This window comes from Necator americanus, chromosome III (genome assembly GCF_031761385.1).
Source record: "Necator americanus strain Aroian chromosome III, whole genome shotgun sequence".
Taxonomy (NCBI): domain Eukaryota; kingdom Metazoa; phylum Nematoda; class Chromadorea; order Rhabditida; family Ancylostomatidae; genus Necator; species Necator americanus.
In genome coordinates this window covers 6,459,833-6,478,205 of record NC_087373.1, presented here as the reverse complement: position 1 = coordinate 6,478,205, position 18,373 = coordinate 6,459,833, and the positions used below count along the sequence as shown (strand labels likewise).

General features: G+C 39.9%; 3 protein-coding genes across 3 annotated transcripts; 2 read left to right on the top strand and 1 right to left on the bottom strand.

Moving 5' to 3' along the window:
- Window positions 1–3,159: 3,159 nt before the first annotated feature.
- On the top strand, window positions 3,160–4,672 carry RB195_008767 (uncharacterized protein; the record flags this gene model as incomplete). Its single annotated transcript, XM_064195426.1, has 9 exons — window positions 3,160–3,280; window positions 3,356–3,443; window positions 3,509–3,635; window positions 3,735–3,839; window positions 3,904–3,991; window positions 4,102–4,183; window positions 4,254–4,341; window positions 4,395–4,477; window positions 4,534–4,672. The coding sequence occupies 9 exons, from the start codon at window positions 3,160–3,162 to the stop codon at window positions 4,670–4,672; spliced, it is 921 nt and encodes a 306-aa protein (XP_064046571.1).
- Window positions 4,673–5,351: 679 nt separating this feature from the next.
- On the bottom strand, window positions 5,352–16,100 carry RB195_008766 (uncharacterized protein; the record flags this gene model as incomplete). Its single annotated transcript, XM_064195425.1, has 8 exons — window positions 5,352–5,463; window positions 5,855–5,959; window positions 6,480–6,614; window positions 6,685–6,848; window positions 11,571–11,685; window positions 11,895–11,990; window positions 14,576–14,689; window positions 16,060–16,100. The coding sequence occupies 8 exons, from the start codon at window positions 16,098–16,100 to the stop codon at window positions 5,352–5,354; spliced, it is 882 nt and encodes a 293-aa protein (XP_064046570.1).
- An 849-nt stretch (window positions 16,101–16,949) lies between these two features.
- RB195_008765 (uncharacterized protein) lies at window positions 16,950–18,373 on the top strand (the record flags this gene model as incomplete). Its single annotated transcript, XM_064195424.1, has 3 exons — window positions 16,950–17,173; window positions 17,261–17,362; window positions 18,157–18,373. The coding sequence occupies 3 exons, from the start codon at window positions 16,950–16,952 to the stop codon at window positions 18,371–18,373; spliced, it is 543 nt and encodes a 180-aa protein (XP_064046569.1).

Sequence of the window (18,373 nt, the reverse complement as noted above, 5' to 3'; positions counted from 1 at the left end):
ATCGATTTATTGATTCTGGTGTTTGTCTCTCGATATTCTTTTTTTTTGCTGAATGAATTTAGTTTTATTAGGATTTAATTAGTTTTAATTTTTAATTTAGAATTTAGATCTGAAGTATAGGAACACGCTAATGTGGTTTTTTCTGAGCAGAGTGTCGCGTATTTCTCCTCTAAGCCCCGCCCCTTTTTGTTCTCTGTTTATTTCTCTGGTTTGTTTACACACCAGGGAGAGAAATGAACTGTTTGTAACAGGGAATAACAACAATGATAGGTATTGATTGAAAGTTGTGTTGGGACAGTTCGAATTAAATAAAAATGCACACAATACTTTTAGTTTTGTGACGTCTATGGTGCAACCAACCTCGTTAGTGGGCGGGGCGATAAGTTGACAAATAGGTCGTTCCCATCAATTTCGTGTATAGAGGATGTTTCAGATAACAACATGATTTACGACAGTTCGCTACAGAAACATTGATTGATTTTTCCACGAACACTTCCTAAGTGGTCCCACGTGTCTGATCTCATCGATTGATTTTGATCACCGATGCACTTACCCGTCCGTGGGCAGACACGCTATGGCCGCTCCGCACGTTCTCGATCTTCAATCCAGAAATCCTTACCTTCTATGTTTGTCACCGGTTGGTCACACTCAATGCTATCTGACTGTCTTATTGATCTGAGCTTTATCGATTAATACGAGCTATCCCTTTGAGGGAAAAGGGCTGTACAGTGTTTGAGTTTCCTACTATTGACTTCTAAGTTGTCCCAATGTATATAGTTTTTTTTGGTTCATCGTCAGATTTGTTGGGTTTCCCAACGATTCCACGACGCTATCGATTTTATTGATTTTTTTACTCATGTTTTATGTAACGTGAGCTATTCACACATTGTTTCTGCGCAAATAAATTCAGTAGATGAGTGGATTTCCGGAAATTTCTTAGTAGCCAAGACTTTCCGGATATCGGACATTTCCCAATAGTTTCAGAGTTGATCTGATCTGAACAATTATCGCATCACCGCGTGTATCCTTTTTTCTGTGCTTGTCTGCGTTCTCCGCACGATCTGCACTCTCTCACCGCTGCTGCTGCTCAAAGTTCGATTTCGACAGTTACTCGCGATCCTTTTTCTTTCGACGCCGAATGTGATATATATCAGCAATCAATCGATAAATAATGGATATTTTCTTGGAACTATCTTGCTATCTCTTTCAATATTTTCGTTTAAACAATTCAATCAAGTACTTATAAATAGAATGTAAAAATAATGTTAACTGGATTAAAATTAAATACAGTCAGTTATTAACAACTTTAAGACTATTCAGTTTTTTTTTTAAGTTATCTCTTCCACTTGTTTGAATTAATACATTCTTCGATTTTCTTGTGGATTATCTTATTTATGGTATTCTTATCTATTCTTTTTTCTTTCTTTTTTTTGCAGTCGTTTCAAAATTTGTGCTGTTTTGAAGTTTTTTGATCTAAAACCTAATTCTTTCCTAATCATTAATCTATTTATATCGATCAGAAGTCTTCACTTTTCTTGTTTCTCTGGAAGTAGCCTTGGAAATAGCGCTTCTCCTCTCTGTTCTGATTTTCCAATCATTTTTCTTCAATCGATATCACATGCAACTTTAAGTATGTCCTTAACCGTTTCTTTATTGTTGTTTTGAAAATTAATCGATCAACTAAGACACAATTTACTAACTGTTCCGATTTTTCCTAATTCAAACTGCAGTATTATTGTTATTGTTTATTTTATTTCTTATTTGTTGTTTCCGTTTTTTAAATTGCTTCTTTGATCTCTCCGCTGATCGATTTTCTAGAGACTGATTATTTAACATCGTGTTTTCTCTTTTCCATCCTTTCCTTTACAACATTGTTAGCATTCCTGCTCCCCCTCTTTTTCCGTTCCTTCCCAATTCTAGTGCGGTAAGTATAATAAATAAATAAATAAATAAGATACCATAATAAGAAGGCGAGTGTGGCGCAGTCTGTAAGAGGTTCCGCTGTGGTTATAATCGATCGGAGGTTCGAATCCGCCTCAGTGCACACCATGCCTTTCATCCCTCTAGGGTCGAATAATTGGTACCACCAGATCTGTCTGGGAGGATAAAAACACTGACTTGGTCATCGGCTGGCCTCCGCAAGTCATTGTAGGCGTTCGTAAACCTCAAACAATTCTGAATCGAAGTGGAATGCGTTGGCGCATCCTAAGCGGATTGATTAAAGCCGGACACTTTATCTTTTACGTTGCTGATTAGCACGGCGTTACGGCTCCAAGGCAATCTTTCAATGGAATGCTTTCTCATGTTCTACGAATTCAGATTTAAAGGCATCACTCCACGAATCTGAGGTGGTGCAGATTTCAGGTGGAGTATTCGTATACGGGATGGGGGACTATGGAGAGGGGGGTGATTCCGTCCATTTCTTCTTAATTGCCGTAAAAAACGGCCCGGAAGATGCGGCGCCGCACAAGGCTGGCGCGCTCCGATCGAACTCCCTGTGGAAAATACTGCGCCAGTACGCCTGAAGCCGTATCTTCTGGGCGGTTTTTTACGGCAATTAGGAAGAAATGGACGGAATCACCCCCTTCCTCCCCCCCTTCTCCATAGTCTCCCATACAAATACTCCACCTGAAATCTGTACCACCTCAGATTCGAAGAGTGATGCCTTTAGTCTGTCCGCTTGACAGTTTCCTTGGCTGAAACCAGGATCATGAATCACATCATTAAAATAAAAACACTAATTTGACACATCGACCGCCCCGCAAGTCATTGTTTGGCCCAATACGCGTTCCAAAACCTCAACGATTACGTACTGCAGTAAAACGCGTTGGCGCATCCCAAGTGGATTGATACGCCAGTGACTTTATCCTTTTTCGCAATAATAATTACTTTGTTCCTCTTTTCTCTGCATCATCTCCTCAACCTCTGCCAAAACTCCACTCTTCCGATTTTTCTCTCCATGTCATTCATACTGTGGGCGGAGCATGCAGTTGACAGAGGTTCCAATTCAACGGTGCCCATTTTGTGACAGTACATTGGCCAGTGTCAAGGACTCCGTCGTTTCTGCAGAGAAATTCATATTTCGATGTTTTTGTCGTTGTCAGGAGTGTTGCTCTGCGTCTCTGCCTCTTCTAACCAATCAATACCTAGGCTATTCAAATGTCAATCGCTATTGTGCAGGCGGGTACGGTAATTTATAATACTCCAGCGACCCTCGATAAGTTAGAACAGCTCACGAAGGAGGCTGCTAGCCATGGAGCGAAGCTAGTCGTGTTTCCAGGTATTGATCGGTATTGATTGCTTAGCAAACATCTCAGTCGGTAACCAGTAACAGAAGTTTTGTTTTGTTTGTCAGAAGCGTTTGTTGGTGGCTATCCGAAAGGGTTGGATTTTGGTATTGTACTAGGAACCCGTTCACCGGAAGGTCGTGACGAGTTTAGGAAGTGAGTGCGTATGTTCGATCGATATATTGATTTTTACGGAGAATGGGCGATTGCGGTAGTTCCAGATACTTTAACTCGGCGATTGAGGAGAACGGCCCGGAATCACGGCGCATCGCGGAAATCGCCACCACGAATGACGTCATCGTGGTCACAGGAGTTGTCGAAAGGCAAGGTGGAACGCTGTACTGTTCGGTAGGTGGAATGATTTAGACGAGATATCGATATATTGATTGATCAATTTGTGTAAGTTTGTGTAAGCGGTTGGATGAACTTGTAAATTTTTTTCCTTAGGTCTTTTTCTACGGCCCAGATGGATATCTCGGGAAACATCGAAAACTAATGCCAACAGCATTGGAACGATGTGTTTGGGGAAATGGGGACGGCTCAACGATGCCCGTAGGCTATTCATCGATTATCGATTTAACCAACATCTGATTCATTCTTAGTTTTTTTCACTCAGGTATTCGATACGTCAATTGGAAAAATTGGCGCTGCAATCTGTTGGGAAAATTATATGCCGATGTATAGAATGACATTATATAACAAAGGTGAGGATTTTTCCGAATTATTGATTTTTGGTTCATTGATTGACCTGCAAATGTTGTTCGTGTCGCGTTACCTTGGAAGGAGCATCGGTTGATTTTATCTTTCTTTTTAGGGATAGAGATCTATCTTGCATGTACGGTAGACGATCGAGATGTTTGGTTGCCTACAATGAGAACTATAGCGCTTGAAGGACGGTATGTTATAGACGCAGAGGAACACATCGATACGAATGTGACAGTTGTCCGAGATATTATCAAATTTTAGTTGTTTCGTGATCTCATCAGCTCAATTTTTGACCTCGTCCGACTACCCTGAAAATCATCCCATGCGAGAAAAACATGGCTTGGATAAGGTGATTGGTAGCTGCGTCACAGTTATCGATCTTCCAACTGATCTCTGATTAAGGTATTGATTAGGGGCGGATCATGTGCTGTGGACCCGCTTGGCACTGTGCTTGTAGAACCGGACTTTACGAAGGAATTGATACAGTAAGTTTGATGCGGCCGGACAACTGACATTAATCAATGTAGGTGTTGTATTCTAGTTACGTGAACGTCGATCTATCACAAATAGCGTGTGCTAAAATGGATTTGGATACAGTAGGACACTACAGTCGCCCGGAAGTGTTTCAACTGATAGTTAACGAGAAACCATACAAACCGGTGGTTAGACATACGGAATGAACTGCGGTACGTTGCAAAAAAAAAACTATAAATCCTACTTGTTTCCCGCCGTCAGTAGAGTCCAGACGGCCAGACACGGGGCACCCTAACGGGGAACCTTCTGCCGCTCTGCCGCCGCAACAAATTTATCACTGCAGTCGCTTGCCGAACTTTATTTGCACATATGCGTGGGAACATTCGACATTAACTTGCTGATATAGTGTTAAAATAACTGATTAGTAAAAAAAAAATACAAATATCGATCGTTTCTGTACATTGTTTTCGATCACGTGAGAATCGATTGTTATTTGGTAGTATACAAAAGAGTATGAAGCAGAAAATAAAATGAAACTGATGCATGGCAGCTGAACGCTGAAAAATTGGAACTGTCCAGTATTGCGTGAGGGGGCGTGGCAGTCCCATTAAGTGTAGCGATTACTGGGACTTTGTGAAAAGTCTGCGCCAGTACGCTTAGATACAGTGAAGTTATATTTTTTCTTTTTTTTCTGTTGAAGGTACTTTAATAAGAATTTCAAACGATTTTCCATGTTTAGAGTACGATGGCAGTACGGTATGCACAACATTTGTAAAAAAAAACGGGGGGAAAAACGGGCTAAAGCGATATATTCGCGTCAGAAACTGAATGGGAAGCGTGGAGAAATGCATTGTGTAGAGAAATGTGGAAATGGATGAACGACGTTCAGTAGTATCGGTGCCATATCGCAGTTGATGGCGTGTGGATGACCGGACGGTAGCTGTTGAAATGACGCAATGAGCTATTACCGTAGTAGGACCAATACGATGGGGCGGTGCTAGAAAAAATTCACTTATTCGAATACTAATGTATTAAAATATGAAAATTTAAAGTTGGAACCGCGAAAGTAGGAATTTCACATATATATATATATATATATATATATATATATATATATATATATATATATATATATATATATATATATGAGACGCTTTACTATTTATTTATAGAATTTACAAGCCAATCGACATAGAGCAACAAATCGATAATCCGATTTTTTTTAGCCTCTACCCGTGAATAATCCAGAAGCGTCAAGCATCAGCGAAACTATAGGCTCATCATTTCCCGTCACTCGCTATGCATCTATGCTTAATTCGGTGCTACGAGATGTTTTTGACGAAGACGACTAGAACATCAATAAAATCAATCGATATGCACACACTCACACTGTTCCTAGATACGTTCTTGTGTACATGTAGTTTTTAAGGCTTCTCGGTTGACTTGCAATATCGTAGTTTGTCTCATTCGCCAAATATGTGTAACCGGAATACCTAAAATAGTGAACGATTTTTAAAAATAGTATTGAAATGGAGGGAAAATTTGGTAATTTTTCGCCACCGATAGTCTCAGGAGTCAAAACTTCGAAATTGTTTTTTGAAAGAAATGTGTGGAATAAAAAGCACTGGAGGAATACGATCGTGAGAAGATATTGATTTACGTGCTCTGCGCCTCTGACCACCTTAATCTTCTTCAGCAAGCGTCAATGTATTAGAAATAATCTTTTCTGAATCAAGTGAAAAGTTCTTTTTTTTCGAAAGAAAGTTGTAGAAGAAAAGGCATTGGAGGAACATGATCGTGAGAAGATATTGATTTTCGTCCTCTGCGTCTCTGACCACCTTAATCTTCTTCAGCAAGTGTCACTGTATTAGAAATAATCCTTTTTGAATCGAGTGAAAAGTTCTTTTTTTTTCTTAAATTCTGAGAATTTCGTTCTCTGAGTTTTCTAGTCAACTGAAAATGCCAGAGATGCAGAGATCACGCCCCCGCAGATATTGCGATGGTTTGACTAACCCTCGTCGAGTCGTTATTGGCCGACTTTCTGGCGTTAATTGCGGTGGTGTGTAGAGCGATGTTGTACCGTACGTCCGTTGAAATGAGTTATACGAATATGGTCGTCGATGGTCTTGATTTCGTCCATATATGTATCTGAACAGCAGAAAAAACCGGAATAGAACAATAGTGCTAATCAATTTATTGATCGATCGGCAATCCTTACTTGTAGATCGGATAACTCCACGTGCGCAAACCGAAAATATCGTATTTACGGAACGGCTGATCCTCGGCACGATACTGTATGTTGGTATGGTATGGTGTGGTCACCATTGCTAACGGTGTACGCGCACGATATGCTGATGGAGGGTAGCGTCGGTCAGGAATAGACTGTAAATGATGACGTGACGCAGTGCTTACAATCGATGTATTGATTTTTCTTCGGTAGAGCAGAATGGTTTTTTGATATCATAATCCAGTATGACCCGGAGATAAATTGAAAGACTACAATCTATGCACTATTGCGAGTTTTGAAAAATTAATCCATATATTGAGTGGCTCTCGGACTCAAGATCGATAAATTGATTTTTTTTTCTTGAGATGTCGAACTATGGGATAGGTTACCAACACAATTCTCAATAAATAATATTCGATTAATTGTGGACCGCTTGCAAAATCACTTGAAGTTTAAATGTGGAAACATAACAGACGTATTTCTTAAAAGTTTCGACCGTACGTCGCAGTGCTTGTGTTTTCGAATAATTCATTCGAAAAGTTCGATTGCTCAAATATTCGAGTAATGAGAAACTCGATAAGGCATATCAATTTTTCATGTTCGAACTCCAGTTCCGTCGACCATGAAAAATTGATCATTTTTAAATGTTTGATCAGCCTATTCCAGCATCATTTTAACTTCTTGGAAAAGTTTTTTTTTTCAAAATTATTGTCATTTTCTAACCTCTCAAAATTCTTAAGTGGAATATATTTTGAAGAAAGAGAAAAAAAAAGAAGACAGATTTTTGAGAAGAATCTCATAGCACTCTGTGGAGCTTTCCCGATAGGATGTTCTAGAAAATTCGGAAAAAAATTGGGATAATTCAATATTGTACTGTTTCTTTTTCTCTGGCCAGATAAGATCCAATTGGGGAAAAAAACCAGATAATTTTTTTATATTTGGAACGTTTTTTTTTTCTGACCAAATATAATAACATCTGCGTATTATTTTTTGGATATTTTCTTGGATGCGATTAATGACATTCTGGTCCTAGATCGAAAAAAAAAACCACTCAGAAAAACAGCAACAAAAAAAAACATTCTCGCTGACTGCAAGGCGTTCAAAAATTCGACCGTTACAGATAATTTATTTTAAAGTTTTGATGGCAACGAAATCATAGAAACGAGCTCTTAACGCCGTTTCGGCTGACGCAACCGCTGATGCGTTCAAATTCCAGTCATTTTATTCTATGAGATGCAGCTGCTGTCTTACCGCCCCCTCTAACGCGACCAACCCAAGGAAAAAGTACGAAAGGTGAACTCGGACAGCTGATGCATGGATGAGGTTCTCCTCAGAACTAGGTCGCAAGGAGATTCGAATCCGAGTAAAAGAAAAAACAACAACAACAATGAACAGCAAACAATTCGATTTGCTAGTAACGGCCAAAAAGAGTCTGAATGAACGAATGACTGATTGAATGATTGATAGAGTGAATGAATAAATGAATGAGTGAATGGCTTGGAATGGCTTGTAAATAAATCAGGATAAAAGATAAAGTGTCTGGCGCTAATCAATCCGCTTGGGACCCGCGCCCCCACGTTCACTTCAACTCCGAATCGTTTGAGGTTTACGTAACTGGCCTATACAATGACTTGCGGGGGCCAGTAGTCGAGTCAGTATTTTTATCCTCCCAGACAAGTCTGGTACCAATTTATCGACCCCGGAGGGATAAAAGGTTTGGTGAGCACCGGGGCGGATTCGAACCTCCGATCGATCGCACAGGCAGCGGAACCTCTAACCGACTGCGCTACACCCGTCCGAACAAATTAATGAAAAAAATCATTGAATGAACACATGAGTAAATGAACAAAGGAGAGAATGAGTAAAAGAAGGAACGAAGAAGAGAGAGGATGAAAGAAGGAAAGAATGAATGAATGATTCGTGGACGATAAAACCGCTGCAGTTGTTTGAATTTCTTTTCAATGATGTGCTGAACTAAAACTATAAAGATTAGTGTGAAACTGAGCTAGGAGGTAAAGCAACTCCTGTAGGATGAAGGTACCACATGCTAAGTGCATCCGTCGTCCAGTGGTGTTCAAAGAGATTTAGGACAACCAGAGAAAGTAAAACATGTTTGCAAAAAATGCTATTCATGAAGAATATGTTAAATACAATGCATTGTTTATTTTTCAGAAGAAAATATGGCGAAAACTCAAGGCTGATTTCTATGATAGTCGGCACAGCTCTTTACGCGGTAGATTCCAAAGATTTCCTTCTACTTTCCTACATAGCGCAATATAGAATTTCGCTTAGAAACAGTATTTCCAAGTTCAGCTCAGAGTACCAGAGGTCCGCTGAGGCCACACTGTCGAAGTTTCGGGACCGCCTTAATGCCAACCAAGCCTTTCATCCCTCCGGGGTGCCGATAAATTGCTATTGGACCTGTCCGAGAAGGTAAAAACACTGACACGATACATCGGGTTCCCCGCAAGTCATTGTTTCGGCCAACACCCGTTCCAAAACCTCAACGATTACTAACTGCAGTAAAACGATGGGTTGGCGCGTCCCAAGTGGATTGATATCCCGGTAACTTTATCCTCTTTATTTAGACCTTATGGGTGATGGGTTATAGTTTGTTTTTTTTTTCTGAAAAAGGTGTGACCTCTCAGCACCCCAAATATCACTCCTTAGGATTCATAAAAAAAACAAAAAAGATCGCGAAACTAGAAAAATATAGGGCATCTTTGTCAACAAAAAAGTGATTGGAGATGGATTACGGATTTTCTACGGTGTTCTAGTGCACATTTCTCTCAAGAATATCTGGAAAGCGATCAGAAATGAGAAATGCAACTTGAAAAATTGAAATTTTTGACCGAAAAGGAAAAGAAAGAGATATGTAGTGCAAGGAATTGATCCCTATCGAGGAATATAAGCATTTCTTCGGTTTTTATCACTCGAACCGAAACGAATTATTTATTTCCGGTTATTTCTTGGGAAAAAGAAAAATGTAAAAAAAAAGAAATGACAAAGAAAACTCCTAAAAAAGGAAATTTCTGGTAGATTCCTAAAAAAAAAAAGAGGAAATTCCTGGTATGTCCTTGCAGAGATAAATTTTGTCCTCTTTTTTGTTCATAATAAGGGAAAACAAAAGTTCATTCAGGTGTAGTTAGAATTCGCCTTAGGGCATCTAGAAAAATGTGAACAAGATTTATGTGTATGTGTGTATGGCGCATGTGTTGCCATTGAGTGCACATAGCGATGAATCGACAGCTGAGCAATTCGTACTGCAGTATTCCGTCTATTTTGTCTGTGCATCGCAACAAACATGCAATGTATTTGTTTTGTGTAATTGCGTACGAGGGCTCATTCATGATTATTTTTATTTTCATATACGGTAATAGGCTCATTTGAACGGAGGCGCTCAGGCGCAACAGTGCAACAGGAGTTTTTTGAAATCCAGGAGAAGGATTATTAAATTAGAGCAAAATCTGGAGAGAAAACCCAAAGAACTAACGGTACTTCTGTAATTTTGACCCTAGTTTCCATATTATTACCTTATGAAAACCCACTTCCACGGTAATTTAGTCGTGATTATAGTATGCGTGGATATCAGTGGCTGCTATCAGATTTCAGTATTTCCTGAACAATTTTTTCCAAGCAAAAAATTACTAGAAAATTCTTCGAATCGACTGAACTAATTTTTGAATTTGAATCTATTCAAAAAAATTCTTTTACACTAATTTTCTGCCTCCTATTATAATTATCTCTGAAACATCGTTTACTCCGTCTTTTTTCCTCGTAACCAATCCATTCAAGACATTTGTCCGCTGGAAATTTTCTATTTTCAATATCTGCTAACTGTTTAACTGTGATATTTGCGACTTTTACAAAACATTTTGGAAATTTCTTTAGCTTTTCTGGAGGTTTTTTTTCAAATCCAGGACTCGTTTTTGCATTTTTAAAGCATTTCCCTTGTTTTCTCTCATGAAAAAGCCTTCAAAGTCACTGTTAGTGATGGATCAATAAGTGAATGAACAGTAGACCTGATGGATGAATGAATTAATGAATGATTGAATGATTTGTGAACCAATGAATGGCTGAAAGAGACGGGAAGGAAATGAATTCCTAAAGTAAATACAAAACATTATTACGGTCAGATGTAACTCAAACCTTATGTAACTCCTTTGGGTTAGGTTAGGTTAGGAAAAACAGGCACATTTCAGAAAGTAGTGGAGGAAAAGCAAAACAAAAAAAAAGAGAAGAATGCAATGAGATGAAAATGATAGCAGAATGTGCCTATGTGTGGGCGGGATCTAACGACCATTAACGGTTTTTTTTTTCTTTTGGAGAAAGAAATCCTTCCCACGCAAATATCCGGGCATTCAAAGTGCAAAGTGCTGGGTGGTTGACCGTGTCGAATATCAATCAATAAACATTGAATACTCACAAAAATTGACGACAAGCTCCACTGTGGTAAACCCATCAGTTCCGCGCCCAGCAGTGGTGGTGTAGGGACGTGGGAGACTGTTGTAATATTAGTAAAAACACATCAGTTGTATAACAGTAGGAGGATCACGGAGTATGCTTCTTCTGATGACATTCCTCTTTTTCACATCATTGATGTCGATCAGAAAATCGATATCAATCGATTAAGCATTTTAGACATGGGGACCTATGGGAAAATGCTGGACAGAGCTCCCTACTTCTATGGAAGAAATCAGAAATATGAATTATAGTTGCAAATTGTAACGAATAAAGGAATAATTGAAATATAATCTAATTTTAAATGCTGCTTAAATTTGAGAGAAGAAATCGGTGACCACACCGATGCTACGATCAATTATTGATCGAATTTCTCGGAAAAAACGATACACACGATCAGGAATAGACCTACTCACCTCAACACCAGCAATTTCTCGGACTGGGGTGAAACTGCGCCTCAGATGGCTCATATATCGTTCCTGATTGTGTACTGGTGTTCGCTCACGATTCCATTGTGCCAAATAGCTTTCCCTGAAGCGATGAACATCAATGAGATCAATACGGATCGATAATGTCCAAATCAATGATGGCGAACGGCGACCAGTTAGGACATTTTTGTATTTATGTGTACAATTTCAGAAAACATTACAAACAGCTAGCGAAAATACTTCAATTCAGTCTCTAATTCATTGAAATCTAGAAGAAAAAAGATCAATATATCGATTTTATCAAAACCTAACCTCGACAAAAAGCCGAGATCCACCGAACGACTACGGTAGATACGCATGGAATCACGGTACGACATGGCACTTCTTTCGAGTTCCCGTGAAGTTAATCTGCAAGAAAATCGATTTCATATTGATTACTGTTGATTGCCTTACGCTTTTACTTCTCGTTTGTCCCTCTTTTCCTCGAATACCGTAACTTTAGACATTCGAAAAAAAAACCTTGTAGTGGAATTAAAACTCCAAACACCTCTATAGTTTGAAAAAAGAAAATATTTCGAAGAGCAACGGGTGAAGAAATAAATAAACTTCACCTGATTCTACCCAGTCATCTGACGCGTACCCAGCACTGACGGTCGCCGCAGTTTTCAAAGTGTGCCGCACAAGGGCGGGAAAGCAATGCGTGGTGAAGCAAACCGGCAACCAAAAACCCTTACGAAGGCGGGTCCCGTGATCGTTATAAAAGGTACGGTAGAAGTTCCGAAATAACAGCAACTGGGTTTAATACTTTTAAAAAGTTACGTTAGTGTAAGTCAGCTTAGCTTCTAAAAAGGTAAACTGACTTACACTTACGCAACCAAACAAATAAATAAGGGAACAAATATCGAACCAGGTAATTGAAAGGATAAGATTTCGCTTGAGATTCTAAGAGAGCAAAAAAAAAGGAACAGGAACTTCTCTAAACAAGAAAATTACGGTTGAATTCTACAACTATGTAGGCCCCAAGAAACATCTTCAATGAAAGAAATTGCATTGGAAGTTTTTCTATCTGTTTTTATAATTGCGGGAATAATATTTATAACTGCATGGGGCACCGATTGCTTAGCGTAATCGTTTCCATCCTGTGTTAAGCGATACAGATCTAAATTGTAGCGAAGAGTCCAAATTGTTATTAGCTAAGACCTAATAGCAATTTGGGCTCTTTGTCCTATTCTCAGAAATCAAAAAGAATCTGGGCACAAAACACAAAAAAAAAATCTCAGTTTTGATCAGTTGTAAGTCCTTCCAAGTAAAACGAGAACTGGTCCTCAAACAGAAATTAATTTGATTCAAAAACCGGCAGAGAACCTGATCCTGTTTGACTTCTATTGCGAATATCTTTTCGAAGAGCAATTAAAGAACAAAGAAATATCTACACACATGTTTCTAATTGCGTTAATTCATTTTTCATCGTTGTTCATGCTTGACTTAGCACTGAATTTTGTTCAAAAAAATATCAACAGGCCAATATCCAAGTCCTCCCTTATCGAAACTTCTTCATTGTGAACTGGGTTTACCTTTTCTTGTTTTGCCAATGAGGTTTTAGTGAAACTCTATTAGTAGCTTGACGTTTCGACAAATTCGTCCTCATCAAAAGATTAAAGGTATCACCCCACATCACGAATCTGAGGTGGTACGGATTTCAGGTGGAGTGTTCGTATCGTAGATTAAGGAGAAGGGGATGATTCCGTTCATTTCTCCCTAATTGTCGTAGAAATCGGCCCGGAAGATACGGCTTCGAGCGTTGCGGCGCGCTATTTCCTATAACGAGTTCGATTGGAGCGCGCCAGCCTTGTGCATGCGCTGCATCTTCCGGGCCGTTTTTACGGCAATTAGGAAGAAATGGACAGAATCACCCTCCCTCCATAATCCCATGTACGAATACTCCACCTGAAATCCGTACCACCTCAGATTCGTGGGGTGATGCCTTTAAAAATGGTTCGATGCCTGTGTGATGCCATCAAACTCCTCCTCTCTCTCTTTACTGAGTCTCGATATCGTACCATGGAAGAACTCCAAACGGGAAAACAAGCTGACCAGTCTCAGCGATTGGCTTGACTGGTGAAACACCGCGTTTAGCTTGGCAGCCAAGGCGAAAGTGATCAATATGTATCAATAAATAGCATCAACAGGTCAATTCTGAAAAATTTCTTTGAAATTTAAAAATAGCGAGGGAGAAAAGAAGGAGATCATTCAAACCCGTCTGAGTTTCGAAATGAACTCTTGACATTGCACTACGAAAGCTTCTAAATCAGTGTAAAATCCATACCATTGAATATTCATTTTATTGATCGGCTAAAAATCCGTTGGATACTGCTGCGGTATGTTCTCTTCTACTGTTTTCGTGTATCAGCGGAACGTTATTTGTGTATTGACGTCATTCTTTCGTTTCGCTGGGCTCATATCCGGTTTCATCGTTGCTCTCGAAAACTTATGCGATTATTCACGCAAGTACTTGTTACAATACGACTGTACACTGTACAATGATTGTGGGGAGAAAGAAAAATGCGTGGGGATTACAACTAGATCTCACAATTCACGTAGGTAAACCTTTATTGCAGAGAAAAAATTTTTTCCGAAGCTCCGCCCGAGCTTCGTATCGATTCGAATGTGTGAAAAACCACAACTATTTACAAACGTTGAACATTGTCATGTGTATTTTTACCTCATAGCAACATTAGTACAAAAGCACTGATGTTCACACACAGTGTATTACAATGTCAACTGGGTGCACCGCCCACTCACTAGCTCTCTGACACCGACTAATTAATTCCGTCGGCTCTGGATGTATTCCAGCTCCCAATTGCCCTGGTTTGCTCTGGTTCTGCTGCCCGATACATGGATGACCACACAGTTTTTCTCCTACCCGTACTCAACGAATTGCTACAGTAAAAGTGATTTTATTTCGGGACCAATCAATAATGAACCTACCGTACCTTTCACAATATGGAAGACCTTGAAACGTGTGCAAATATGGAGTGACCAATTGCTGCCAAGTCTTGTCGCGTGAGGACTCTAGCAGCGCTTTAGCTGCTCTCAAAGCCGAGTTTCTGTAAGAAGGGATCGATTAATTGATTAGTTAGCGGCAGTATACTTGTCGATCAGAAAGAGAGAACATAACAATACTCGGAAGTTGAAGTTGATCCGCAACTCATAAACCCGAAAATTGCATGCACAAGTTTTTATCGATTTTTCGAGTACGTCACCTTAGCACTATTTGGCATTATTGATTAATTGCAATGTTGCTTCTTTGCTGTTAGAAACAGTGGCACTTCTAGCGACGAACAGCCAGCAAAATCAATCGGATCGAAAATTGCAAAACGCTTAAGCGATATGCTCCTTCTTTTTCCACCGTTCCACCAATAGAAATTTTTTCCTGCTTGGAATTTCTGTCAGAAAACTTGAGGTTGGGTGTAAACCTTAGTAACAAAAAACGTAATATTGGAGTTTTGTAAGCATTTTATCAGCTAGTAGTTCCACGAAAAGATCGCAGACAACGAAGAGACGCAGATGGCTAGCCGGCTTATTGCTGATGTTTTGGGACGTTTACGAAAACAATAGAAGCAAATTAAAGAAATAAAAAAAAAGATTGAAGAGAAAAGAGAATTTCCAGAAAACTGAGATAAATCAGTTAACTGTAGAGTACAATTTAAAAAAAACCCATAAACTACATTTCTCCGTTTTTACAATGATTGACTATTGTTGCTTTCTTTTTCACGTGTTGGTTGATACTTTTACAGTAAACAGCATATAGAACATTTAATAATCCATATTTATTCTCTATCATTTTGAGAATTTTTCTCTCCTTTTATTCTCCTATTTTTTTCTATTTTCTATCCTATTTTTCTTCTATTTTTATTCCTATTCTCTTTTTCTTTTTCATTTTCTAACAGTTTTATGATTCAGTTTCTACAAGTGCGAATTAACGAACTTTTTCCTGTTTCAATGTGGGTCTAAAAGTGAAGAGAAAGCCATGCTGCACTCCTGTTCAGATATCTGATAGAGTTCTCCTGAGACGAAAATGAGAGCATTGCTGTCTTACAAGTGTCGGAGCTGATCTGCTTGCTAATGGTAGTGGAAATTTCGTTTATACTCGAGATGGATACTTTTTCTCAATTTTGCAACATTTTCCCGATATATTTTTTACTTCAGAAGCCGCAATGTTTAACGTAAGATTTTAAACATAATTAGCTGATCATGTACACTTCTTGTTAGAGAGGTACTGTACATTACCGTACTACGTACTACTTGTTAGCAGCACACCACGAGAGATTTTTAAAGCGAACTACTCTTTTCGTGAAATGTAACCACTCATGGCTGTCCTTTTCCCAAGAAAAAGTTACATGAAACGTATTTAAGTGGCACAAAAGTGTTTTTGTAGTAGTTCTGTGACCATAAATGATTAACGAAAAAAAAATACCTTTTAGGTAGCGACAGAACACGTTGCGATGCAAGGGACATTTTGATTTCGAGCGGCAGTAGCAGTAGCAGCGACGGCAACACAACGAAATGTCACCTCTCTGTCGTGTGCACGAGTTGAGTAATCAAATCCACCCGCGCACAGGTAAATGCGCGCGACACTCCAACCGATTGGATAAAAGATCAAGCTACTTGGTCGGAGTGGAAATTCGAATGGTCGAGATGCATTTGATCACTCAAGTTGCATCAATAGTTCAATTAAAGTATCTTCAAAGTCCTTCACCCAGGGAATTTTTTTGAAAGAAATAAGTTCAAGCGGCTCTGCGCAAACTGTTGCTCGCTGATGTGTTATTAGCGCTATTGACCTACTTTAAATTAATTTTAAGAAATATCCATCGAAAAACCTGTCGACAAACTACGCTTCCATAAGAAACCTAAGTTTTCTAGCTGCGAGGAACAACTGTAATAAGCTGGTGGAGGAGTTCGGATCAACGCCGCTAAGATGCGCCTTTTTACGATTGTGGGATCGCAGAGGCCAACCCAGCCAACCCTGGATCGTAAGTGCTTACGCACCTGCAGAAACCGCAGAGGACAACAACAAGAACGCGTTTTATGATGAACTCAATACGTTGATATCAAAGATACTAAGCCAGTAGGAGGTAATTGTCGGACTTGCTGCAAATGCAAAGATGGGACCTGAACAATAATCCGATGTGCTTGAAAAATGGTTCCATCCCATGGAGCAGACATCGGACAACGGAAATCGCCTCATAGACTTTTGCAAACAGACGAACCTTATCACTGCATCCATTTAAGAGGAATCATTGACGTCATCAGCTTACTTGGCAAGAGAGTACCCCATTAACGCCAGAAGAGCAGCGAAAGCGGAAGATGCAGACTCTTAAGCTTTACTTTGCTCAATTACTTTCTGACAAAGAACATCCCTTTGTCAGATATCCGAAAACGTGGAGCTTCGACTTAGCAGGTCTGAAACCGAGAAATGTGGAAAGAAATTCCGTCAACGAGTGTCGATTGGATTATGAATCAGGAAGAGAGTGGACTATGCTGACTCTTTCACTAAATCCATTCATTACGCTGCAGACGAAACGCTTCCGGTTTTGATACTGAGGAAGACGTTCGCCTTTGCAGACAATACCTACGTACAACTCTTTGTGTATTTCCCACACTGTTTGTGATTTTAGCCAGGAGAAGCCAGGAGAAGAGAAGAGAAGGAGGATGCGTCATCAGCTGAAACATGATCGTGGGAACGAATGGATGTCAGGAGCCAAGAAGTTTGAGAAGGCGTAAGAGAACAAGAACCCGAAAAAAGCCTATACCCTTCTAAGGCAGTTTAGCGGCTAAATGAAGAGGTGTTCGCCTATCCTGAACACTGTCAACGGAGTTGCTGTCGGGCAGGTAACCATCTGGTTATGGAGGTAATATTTCAACGCCTTGTTGAACCGACAAGCGCCGTCAGTCTCTGAACTCGTGCACACCCACAGACAGACATACACTGCGATCAGCGAAGAACCACTGGCGGAGTCGGAGGTTCTGGTCTGTAAAGATACTGAAACCTCTTCCTCCTTCCGGATTCGTGAGATGACGAAGATCATCCGTTCAATGCGAAGTGAGGAAAGGATGCCTGACTCCCGGAGACACGCTATCATAATTCCTCTTCCCAAGAAGTTATCCATCACCGAATCCAGGAATTACTGAAGGATATCATTTTGGAGTGGAATGCACGGGGTTTTTTCAAGCCTATCATTTTGTATCGACTAATCCGACATCGCGAAGAAACCGTCCACGACAAACGAGCCAGCTTTCATCGTGGTCAATCGACGGTCGACGACTGTTCAGGTGTATAGTGTGTGGAGAGTAATTGAATTGTGGCAACAGTATTCGAAGCTTCTACGGCTAGTTTTTTTTCGAATTTTGAAGCCGCTTTCGACTCTCCTCAGTGAGTGCGTCTTTTCAACGCGCTTCGCGCCTATGGAGTTCCAGGAAAATTTGTACGCCTAATTGACAACATGAACAAAGGAACAACTGCTGCTGTTTGAAAACTAGCCGGATTCAATTCATCGTTCAAAGTGGAAACCAGGGTAAGACAGGAGGCTGTTACGAGACTTTTCTTGTTCAACTTTGCCGTTGATGATATCATGCGAAGAACACCCGTTGATGTGGTTATTGCTCCATATGGGCGTCCCTTTGTCTATCTCGAGTACGTCGACGATGGTGTGATATTCGCTTCAAACAACGCAAAGTTGCAACGTGTTGTCGACGTTGTATCAAAACTAGCTGCCGCCTACGGTTTATGA